The sequence below is a fragment of the Morone saxatilis genome, unplaced genomic scaffold (assembly GCF_004916995.1).
Source record: "Morone saxatilis isolate NCDOM2014 unplaced genomic scaffold, NCSU_SB_2.0 Contig18, whole genome shotgun sequence".
NCBI lineage: Eukaryota > Metazoa > Chordata > Actinopteri > Moronidae > Morone > Morone saxatilis.
In genome coordinates this window covers 2827928-2839770 of record NW_023339740.1, presented here as the reverse complement: position 1 = coordinate 2839770, position 11843 = coordinate 2827928, and the positions used below count along the sequence as shown (strand labels likewise).

Sequence of the window (11843 nt, the reverse complement as noted above, 5' to 3'; positions counted from 1 at the left end):
CCACCATCTCCTTTGTCTTTGCCATGTTCAGCTGCAGGTGGTTCTCCCCACACCACTTCACAAAGGGATCATAAATAACTTTTTTTGTTTTTGTCTGTTTTTCAATAAACATGAATCAGTTTGCAGTGAGATACTTGTTGATTTTCTATATTTTGTCTTCACAGGCAGGAAAACTGGCTGTTGACCGAGGATGGGCTATAAATGTAGGTAAGTGAGTTTCTAGTACAGAGACCCTTCACCCATAAATAGACAGCCAATCCTGCTGCAGCTGTTGTGTTAACATCCCTGCACAAGCCCGGTACAGGGGTCCTTGAACGGGGTTTAGGGGTCCCCAGAAAAACCAGGAATATAATATTAACTTTTATCATAATTTTTGGATAAAACCTTGGATAAACAAGGAAAGAAATAGGGTCGGGCATTATGATTGCTTGTAATTTATAGTGATCCTAGTTTGATCATTAATTTACTATAAAGACTTTTTTTTATCTTCAAACGTAAAAATAAAAAAACACTCAAGACAAAATCCTGGGGGTCTGTGGTCTAAGGTGCATCTATAATTGAGAAACTGAGTTTGTTGGAGCTGTTGTACAGATTGCAAAATTTTGGGAAAAGAGAGCAATGGTATCTGAAGGATCAGAATCAGTATTGGGGGAGAAAAGTTTGGATTGGTGCATTCCTACTGGCCACATTTCACCTTAGAATTCAATCATTTAATTACAACATTATTCACTGAGACCAAGAGCCAAAGTTTTCTGGACTTTCAAAGGACATGATACTCTGGCAGAAAACCAGGTGTCAGTTTCACAAAGTTCTTTTAGGGTGGTCTGTAGTGTTGGGATATGTACTTTGTTTTTTGAGGCCTGGAATTATGTCATTATAGGGCATAATATGATATAATAATAATAAAAAAAATTAGCTCAACCTTAATACAGCAGTAAAATGTGACAATAAAGCAGCAGTAATATTAATCCAAAAACATCATATATAATAATAAAACACTGACAGGACCATTTTACTGCACAATGACTTCTTTAAGTAGATTTTGCTAGAATACTTTTTACCTTTGTAAGGTTTACAGTGCAGTAGTTGTAGTGCAGTATTTTCACAGTGGGGTTGGAATGAGGCAGTTAGCTGCTAGCAGTCATCACGTTCTCTCCTGCAATTTTGGTTTCGCCATTGCAGGAGAGAACAACTCGAAAACAAATCGATTAAGAAAAATATTTACAGATGAATTGATAATGAGAATAATTGTTAGTTGCAGCCCTACCTTCAGCTCCTACTTGTGAAGCAAGTCTTTTAAGTCTAAGGGGTAAGTGAGATTCTAGAGCAAAACCGTAAACAAATCAGTAACCACATCTTGTAAAAAACAAGATAGAAGCCTTGCTCACCCAACTATTGTGGTTTTGTTGTCAACATCTCCAAAACAATGCGCATGTGGAGTAAAATACAAAAACATGACAGTACACTGTTCTCTTTTTAAACTGATGTCTAAACATTCCCATTTTTATTTGAATTTCAGAACATGTTCTGTGGTTTGGTCTAAACCAACCATGGAGAGGTGAGGTGCAAGGAAAATGCAGCAAAATCCTTGACCAAAATGACCATCAGGGCGAGTCTTAGCCCTTTTCGGGGCCCTGGGTGAGATTTTGCTTTGGGGAACACCCTCAGCATCGCAAATATTGCTAATTTTATCTTTTCTCATGGACAAAGAATTGGAAATATATTTTGGAAATCGAAAGTGCCTTTAATTCGCCCCTTCAAATTAGTCAATGAGAGTACTGGTCTGGAGCTTTGGTAATATAATGTGAGCAGTCCACAGATCACGTTATTTATGTGAATTTTGACAGAGGTGTCACTACTATTCGCTCACAAACACAGAACTTTAATGTGTGGTTTGGTTTAGGCTACTACTGCTTGAAATATATTTTGGTTAAATACTGAAAAAGGCAGTGTTGAATACGGTCTTTCTCTAACCTACACTTAAAAAAGTGTTTCCTGAACGTAATCATAAAAACCAGAATCATGCTTCAGTGAGGAGTGGATATTGTTGGAATAACAACCTCCACATACACTGACGTTTTATATGTTTTACAGACACTTAAATAAATTGGACGATACACATTCAATATAAATGTTTCCCTAAATGTCATCCAGGCAGGTTTTTGCCAATTAGGTTACTCGTACTTTGCAGATAGAGGGTTGTATTAAATGTTGTACATTAGCATTGACAACAAAATGATTCAACTTGGATTTTAAAGTCTAAGATGCATTTTTTTCTTCCAGATCCTGGTGTGAGACTCTTACATTTCAGGTTTGACAGTGGTCAGATGTCAGCATGAACCGCTCATCCTCCAACCAAGAACACAAAGATCTGAGGCTCTAATGCGTGCAGTCATGCTGACACAACCTCACCGTCTCTGTCTTAAAACTGAACCGCAGACTTGATACTATTATAGTTCTTCTCAATCAGAAAACGTATCATCTAGAGAAAATCACCCCTGCTTATGTCATTGTCACCGCCTAAATACTGTATCGCTCTATTCATCTGCAGAGGAGCTGACTGGCAGTGTGAATTACCAGGCAAGATTTCGTCAGTGTTCTCCAATAAGCAGCCCTTTTTGGGAACATTGATTATTTCAAAAGGGAATCTTCAATCATACTAATAGTAAAATGTTCTTAAAATTTATGTTGAGATCATATTTGCTTGTTGGGGTGTTACTTTAGCTTTTCCTCTCTCACTTGCTGCGATAGGTGGCGGGGCTGTTTAAGTAGGAGGTCTTTGGCAGTAAAAGCCAGGGTCATCCTTAACCCCCCACCCCTCCAGGTTTGTGCCAAGCAGGGAACAAAACAAAAGCAGCATCAGACTTTTACTTTGTACCTCCTGCTTACTCAGCTACTTCACTACACCTTCTGTTGTTGAATCAGGGGTGAAAAGATTGTTCTGCATCAATAAACAGAATTTTAATAAAGATATAAAGGCGATTCAGATGCGTCTGACACCGGCATATTGTGTGTCGACACAACGAGGACAAGAGGCTTTCTAAAAGTGTGATGATAATCATATTTCACCCGGCGCCTCACTGGCCTTTATTAATATTCTACTCTACACTATAGATTAATGAACATGAGCATAGCAGGGCAGAGGGGACTATAACTCTTAACCTAAATAAATGGGCATCATCCCAATTTGAAAAATAAGTCTCTTCATAGTCTTTCTCTCATCCTTATACATCGCAGCTCTTCAGGCATTTTAGGAGCAATTCAATGGTCCCATTCTGGTGTCAATACACCCACTGTTGTACCACAGGGGAACAGCAGCCATCTTTACAAGCCGCAATAAACTCAATAACAGCCTATTTTAAATCGCCAATTATGGTCATGTAGAATAATAGACTTCTCAGATGTGCAGTGACCTGCTCGGCTCGTCTAATGGCCCTGACACTGAGCCAGTGGATTTTCTGTTTTTCCCAGGAGGAGGCTTTCACCACTGCTCCAGCGACAAGGGAGGGGGCTTTTGTGCGTATGCCGACATCACTCTGGCCATCAAGGTAAGACTGATGTAGTGGATGTTAGCTCATTGGAAACATTCATTCAAATGCTGGTCACATGAAAGGAGAAACCTGACTGTTAGTATTCATTTGGCGGATGAAAAGTTACATTCATAAAGAAAACATGCGCTTGCTTACTTCAAAACACTTCAGCGACTACAGCCTTACTTGGCCTGGTATGGCCCGTAGCTTATTGTGGCTAATGCTAGCTAATGTTACGTAAATGTACTACAGTCTCAATTTAATACTGGTGCCTCAACTTGACCTATATGAACCATATATGAATATATATATGGCTACCACCCGGTCGGATTCAGCCGGATTTCCCTTGAACTCAACGGGTCTGTGGAAACACTTTTGTCCACAGGTGAAGGTTAAGGATAGCTTCACCAAAACTGCTGCTGTATATGAGTGAATGAATGTAAATACACTGATTGCATGGCAGTAGCCTCCTGTTCAGTAACTTTACAATTCCCATTAACCCCTTGCATCTACTGTAAATCCAGTTTAAATGTATATTAATCTGCCAAAATAATAAAACAACAATGTACTATTTTCTCCTGTGCGCTACAGTGTCCAGCTGTTTAAGAAAATTATTTCTTTTTAAAATGAAACAATACTTGTGACCAGTTTATATCTTGAGTAGAATGGGGCTTGGAGCCACAGACAGGGTAGGTTTGTTGCCATATTGATATCAGTATCAGAACTATTTTTTTCCCCAGAATAGCGAAATCATGACCTGCCCTACTCTGATTCTGATTAGCTTATTACTCTAACCTAAGCAACCCAATCCAACAAAGGCAACAAGTACTAGCTAATCAGAGTCACTGTTCATGGGGTCTTGGTCTCACCCATCCTGCAGTTGCCATTTGTGACCACAGTGGCCACTATTAAGCAAATGTTACATAGTCTTTCTTTAAAGCTTTTCGCATTAATGTTCACCATCTTACAGCTAATAAAGGTACAGCATCATGCTTTGAAAGCTTGAGTTTAGACAGACAGTGAGAACCAAAAAAGAGAGGATTAAAATGTAACATATTTAATTAAAGAGTAGAGTATGAAAAACATCTAATTGCTTCTAACCAAAAGATGAGTTTGAGCTTAACCAGGTTATGTCGGACATTGTAATTTCATCTCCAAGGTAAAGGTTTTACTTTGGAAACCATCTGTGAGAATGTGAAATGTGAATATGTCATCATCAGAGAGAAAGCAAACATTTTCTTATTCATCTCTCAGTTTCTGTTTGAGAGGGTGGAAGGCATGTCCAGGGCTACCATCATCGATCTGGATGCTCATCAGGTGAGCCGATACCATTACCTCTCTCTGTGTCAATGTACATCGCTGTTTAGAAGTTGACATTGATGACAAGATAACCCCCCTTTTACCACCACACCAATCAATGAGGCTCCCTGTGGGCCAAATTGGCCCTTACTGTCTAATTCAGTGGAATGTGTCTAGAACAGTGTACACCAGCTTTGGATAATATTGGACCATCACTGGGTCATCTGCAGTAATGTCAGCTGCTTTTATGTTTGGGCTTGTTGACACTGTGATGTGTGTGTTTTTTTTAATGATTTTACCATCGTTCTGGGCTTTTGTAGAAAAACCATTTGTCCTTTTTTCAAAAACGGTACCATACTTAATGGCTTCGTCTGAGCAGCCATAAAATCCTTCAGTGTGCAGGGATTTATAGATGGACACAGTTTAAAGATTCGCAACAATACAAGTAGAAACTTGCAACGTTGTGAAACACTACCAGTTTACAGTTTTTAGTTTTTTTGTAGCTGGATAAATGTATGGCGTCTTAGAATATAAATAAGGATATTGATAGTGCTACAGTTGCGAAAACAAAAGGGTTGGGAAATTATGATTGTCCAAACTGAAAATCATCTCTGCCCTTTCTCTGACTTGAATTGAGTTCAGGCTTTTTTCCTTTATGTATTGACTAGGGAAACTCTGTACTCTTGTACTCTTGACTTTGTCAGCAGCTCAGACGTAGGGCTTCAAGTAGAGCTACGATGAGAGTTGTAACTAGTGTTGCTAGCTGCCTGTTCATTTGAGTGCCCGTATTAAAGATGAGAGGTAAACTGATCATTTATGAAAAGGATTGTCCACTGGCACGTGAATTCTCAGAAAGCCTGTTTCTTCTGAGAGGCTGGTTGTTATAACTTAAGTGGGATTTAAAGGATGGATGAAGGTTGCAGTAGCAGAAAGCCTGTGGTACTGCAGCACAGAGCCTCTTCCTTTGAGATCAGTGTATGTTTGTCAGACTTTATCAGCAGCTAACTGAGCTGAAACAGGACGTGAAACTGCTTTGTATGCCCGCTCAGCCTCCACTAGTTCCTCCAGAACAGGTTTGAGATGATATAATGATTTCATGTAACACCAACCTTTGCTGCATGACCACAAGAAGTCGCAAAAACAGTGCCCCTGATTTTGCTGTCAGACGGAGGTCAGTCAGGGAGGTCAGCCACCCCACAATTTCTATCAGTCATTACCAATAATACTTCTTCGGCAGTAGCAGATTACGTTATGTAATGTTATGTAATTAGGATACAAAAAAAAGCTATCAGTTTTTCTTTAAAATACACTGAGCAGAGGACACATTTTTGAAGTTAAAAATCTTTCCATGTTCCATTTTTTTCATTTCCATTTCTTTTCTAAGGTTACACTGTTCGGCTGTGTTATAGAATACACTACATCAGTACTTCTTATTGACATTTCTTTTCATTTTTTTAATTTGCATATTTCATGTTGAGGTAATCCATTTTTTAACAGGTAATAAGGAACTGTATCAGATGTATCAGAACACATTTTTAAAGTAACCCTCCCTGCTAATAACAGGGTAAACAATTAATTAATTAATTGTACTTACAGCTATATGAATTTACTGCCTAATCTGTTCATTACTAGATTAAATATTCTTAAGCTTAATAGCCTGTACTATATCTTAGTGTATTCAACTTCACTCCGTTCATTCCCTTAATGCTGTTCATACTGTATATATCCTGCTGGTAAAGTCATATATCTATAATGTTATTTTTTTCAATATATCCCTGTACATATGCACATTACTCTGCACTTTACTGCTTTGCACTTCTAGTTAGATGCTTAACTGCATTTCGTTGTCTAGTACTTGTACTTGTGGTAAAGTGGAAACAGACAACTTTTCAACTTTTCTTACCTAGCTTTTCCAAGTGGTATTATAATGTGTGCTGCCATTGCAAAGACAACCAGAAAGCTTACTGTTTTCCTCAGAGCCTAGCTCTGTGAAGAAATGACCAACACCACTTTAGAAATACAAGAGAAGAAATAATTGAACATTGAAAAGGTACATTGACATTGTCAACATTTTATGTTGAAGCTGTTGTAATGATGTGCATTGCAACATAATAACATAACATGAGAAACGTTATTGCTTCCCTTAAACAAGTAATTACAGCAGGGGTTGGCGTCGGGAGGGAGGCAAGAGTAACATTAGAAGAAAAAAGTAGAAGGAAAAGTGTGAGTTTCGTCATATAGTTTATAATGGAGACATTTTCTCTGGAAATATTGTGGCAGAGTGAATTGCATAGAGAAAGTGAGGCTTATTGGGAACCAACATAAACTTTTGTAATTCTATGGTCATTACATTGTGCAATCAATGTTAACTTCATAATGATAAGTTCAAGCAAAATAGTTGTCTATTTCCACTTTCCAAAGAAGGTCTCTTTGAGTATTTGGCTACATCAGATTCCTCTAATATTTGACCCTTCAAAGAACTCATAAGAAAACACACCTTATAGAGCACAGATTAGAACCAGTGTAGATCTATATCATCTCATCATCACTTACTTACTTTGTTTCTATTGTACAGTATCTGCTTCTTGCTTCTTGTATGTGTGCCACTGTGAGTGGACTGAGCTCACCCTGGCTGCAAAGAACAATGACTCAACATTTTGGGAAGTCTGATTATCATACTTTAGTCTTACTTTGTGTTTTCAACATAAGGACTTGTATCCACCACCAATTAACCCTGAGAACTGTGTTAACATTGATGATGTCTCAAGGTTCCCGAGGTCCATGGCAATATTCCAGGAATAGAGCTTTATTCATTTCGAGCTATGGTTCATCGGCAATGATGCGCCTTTACCTATTGACACAAGCAGGGGATCAATACAGATACTGAGTAAATAATTCATGAGGAAGAACAAAAGAGCAAATCTGCATGACAGCACAGAGATAGGCCTGAAGTGCCCCTCTCAGCAGATAATTGGGTGGAGAGAAATAATGGGGATATGCAGTAAAATCCTAATTACAACCCTGAAACATGACACTTAAAGTACTCTTGTCCTCACATAAATTGAGATTATGGCCTAGACACCTGTGTTGCTTATTCACCCAGTCAACAAAAAAACAGTAATGATCAATTTCAGGTTCAGTTTATAACAAGCTTTACTGGAGCCCTGCTGTGAAGGCATATTCCTAGCTGTCTGTTATGATCTGTGTGTACAGTGTGATAAGGATGATTTTATGAGTCAAATACATTTTTATGGACCACCCACCGATAAATCTAACACTTTTTACTAAATAAAGACAAACAGTGGTAGTTGACCTTTCTATCAGCATTGGGTAAACAACCCCAACAACATAAACACAGCCACTACTTTAACTGTTTGTGTATGGACTCACTTTAATGGTAACAAATTAGCTAATGCATTAAAAAAGTTAGCGTTGCAAGAGAAATCATTTAACTAGTTCCTCACTTTCTGATTAGGTGGGCATGCATAATGAATCTTTTGAGGTGGCGTTGATGTATTGCACTGCATTATATCAAAGTGTTTCTAATATTTCCACTTTAGTCCACTTTATTTACATACTGATGAGTAACAAATTAAAAGAAAAGGCTGAATAAATCAGTAGAGTACCATAACAGTGGTAGATAGCTCCATAGAGGGCACAAAGGCCTCGCTGAATGTTCTAATGAGTATGAAAATGATGTGAATTCAATTATGATAATTATAAGCTATGACCTTCACAGTCACCAGACCTCAACCCAACTGATCACCTATGCAGCAACGTGTTACTGAAAACGGCAAAACGCTGCATTGATGGCGCCATGGCGTTTCAGACATGGCGAGAGGATGAAATACAATTTTGGAAGGTCACTTTGATAAGTCCATCTGTGAGTTTGAAAGTTTATTAGACACCAAAATGTTGCATAGCAGTTGATGAGATCCTTTATTCTCTGTCGCAGTTATTGCCAGGTTAACAATTCAATTACCCTGTTTAAGTTATTACCAGTTAGCACCTTTTTCTTTCTTGCTGAAGCAGTATGAGTCAGAGCCCCTGCTCTGGTCCCGGTGAACGGAATGGGGAGCCTTTTTCACACAGTCCCAGTGTGTGTATGTCTGCACTTTGGGTGACTTCATAGACAGGCTGGTCTGGCACACTATATGGGGTATGTGGGGTTATGGGGTGGGATCAGTAAGAATGTATTATCATACATTGTAAGTGGGTGTTTAAGAAGCTGTTACAATCACAGCCAGTCACATTTACTGCTTTCATACAGTTCTTGCCATCATCCGACAGAAATTTTGTGGAGAGTTTTCTTCAGAGGAACCTTACTGCTGTTGGACATGTTAATGATCTTACAGTCTTCATGTGTGTAATAGTGAGAGATCTTATTTGTCATCACAGATTTGACTGTTTTACAAGCAAAAATAACTCACACCAAGTAGATGGAACAGATACCTTCTGCCTTCAGGAGGCTGTAAAGAGAGTCAGCAGAGTAAAGGAAAGGCTGTCAGTACAGGCTACTAACTGTCATAGACTATGGAGCTGTAAACAAACTTTATTCTGCCTCGATGGCATTAATTCCATAAGAAAAATATTACTTTTCATGGAGTTTTTGTTATTTTTAGAGAGGTTTATATGGGTGTGCCAAAACAAAGTGACAATTTGATCAGCTCAGTGCGAGAATCTCATTCTTTTTCACCACGATTGCAGTACACTGCTGGATTAGCATCACCGCACCCTCCGTCACACCGCTCCTCCCACCGGAATGCATGGCGATATCAAAGCAGCGCAGTTGAGGAAATGACCTCAGTGCTACCCAGAGAAACACTGGTGTGATGCTGCGTTCCTGATTCAGGGACGATGCATAGTAATATGGAACAATTCGGCATGATTGGAAGCAGTTCTTAACATTTATTCAATGAAGATATTTATTTTTCATTCTAAATTGAAATAAGTCAATTCTATAAAAGTGACATTGCTCACCTTCAAATACATATTTTATAAAATACTAGGATATCAGAACTATTTTCTTTCTTTGTGGGGAAAAAATAGAAGACAAATGTCTCATTTCAGAATGACCTGTCATTGTGTGTAATTACTACAAAAAGACGTTTAGCTGTGATTACCTTAGACCTCACCCAGTTGTAGCTGAAAGTTTAATATCCATGTCTTGCGTATTCTTGCTTGTGCTAGGTGTATTAGCCTCCACAGACTCCTCTTCGCTGTGTCACCATGCCTTCCGCTCCTTCCTTGCCTTCCTCCTCCATGCTCTTCTCTGCATGCTCCAGTCCTCCTGATGTTTGGTTTATGTTTTGTTAAGCTGTGATAGATGGTTCTAATATTTATTACAGATGTTTGAACTTGCTAAGGGAGGATATCTGTTTTAACGAACCGGAGGAAAGGGCTGTTTGAAGGCAGCAGTGAAGGCTTTTGGCTGACACTAACAAATGGCAGGGAAACGGCAATCTTTTATTGTACAGTATGTGGGGGAGAGGATAAGACTAATAAGACTGCAGGCAGCAGGAGCTCAGGCAGAATATGAGCTGATTTATAGTCTCAGGCTGTCCTTTAGAAGCAGGGCAGAGCATTCACTTACATGTTGAATTAGTCATTGTCTCAAGTAAGCCTATATGAGCCCTCAGTGCAATATGTGTTTGTTGGTTTAACCACACATTACATTCAAAACAACACAAAACTCACAGTGGTCTATACCCTTGGCAGAGACTAGACAGTGAAGCAGTTCTATATACTGCGGTGAAGAATTCAGATGACAAAAATTCCTTCAACAATTTCTATTACCGATTACCGCTATCATTACCGTGATTTTCAGAAGGCGCAGTGAACACAGTATATCCTGAAGTACACTTGTGCGAGCAGATAGAAATCACCTGAGAAAACTGATTCAGAACATACCAGTGGGTCCATTTCTATGCCTTCACAGAAACTGTAAAACTCAGGAGGAATTTGAACTTAAATCCATAGAAATAAAAGAATGCTTCCGCAGCATTCCGAGGGTATTCAGACTTGGACATTAATGCAGCCTAACAAAAGGTGATATGCACCAATAGAATGAACTTATTGGTCAAAAATTCACATGAGCCTTCCTCTTAACTCAGAATAACTGAGATATACTCAGAAATACTATATTAAACACTGGCACATTTTAATAATAATAATAATACATTTATTTAAAGGCACCTTCTGGGCACTCGAGGGACACCGTACAACACAAAAAATTAATAACAGTAAGAAACACAGAAACAGATAAGAAAAGACAATGTATACAGTTAAGTGGGGTATGCAATTCTGAAAAGGTGAGTTTTTAGTTCTTTGATTTGAAGAGTGTGAGAGAGGTCCAGAGTTCCCTGAGGTCCGGTGGGAGGTGAGTTCCAGAATTCGGGGGCAGAGCAGGCTGGTAAAGCCCTGCTCCCCATTGGTGGACAGAAGGCAGGCGGGAGATCAAAGAGAGGCATGGACAGAGGAGACAAGATACTGAGGAACGGGAAGGGGATGGCAATGTAGAGGAAGTTTGGACATGATAAGTGAGGGGAAAGGTTATGGAATAGGCATATGAACGTAAACAGAGAATATATTTAGTCATGCGGAGTTTAACCGGAGAGCCAGTGGAGTTGAGCTGCAGAACAGGGGTGAATAGTGGTGATGGAGGGAGGTTCTGGAGATGTATCAAGCTGCAAGGTTCTGACAGTTGAAAGTTTATGGAGGTATTTAGTGCGGTAGACCGAACGAGAAGAGAGTTGCAGTAGTCGATGCGGAGAGGTTGACAAAGGCTTAGATTACGAAGACACTAGGCAGATAGAGTGGGGAGAAAGGGAGGGGCTGGAGTCGATATTCATATTGCGTATGGTGGAATATGCAGACCGGAAGGTGATTTAATTGATATGGGATTAAAGATAAAGTGCATGTCAAGATGACACCCAGACTCAACCGAGAGGGACAGGGGGAGACAGAGAGCTGAGATCAATTAGGTGACACGGAAAAACTAAATATCTTCTACCT

The 11843-nt window shown here is 39.2% G+C and overlaps 1 protein-coding gene across 1 annotated transcript in view; it reads left to right on the top strand.

Moving 5' to 3' along the window:
* hdac11 (histone deacetylase 11) overlaps positions 1-11843 on the top strand; it is a gene marked incomplete in the record, with an annotated part of 32723 nt that overhangs the window by 9895 nt on the left and 10985 nt on the right. The window contains 3 exon segments of the mRNA XM_035661741.1: positions 165-207; positions 3472-3548; positions 4785-4847. Of these exon segments, the coding sequence (XP_035517634.1) occupies positions 165-207; positions 3472-3548; positions 4785-4847 (183 nt within the window).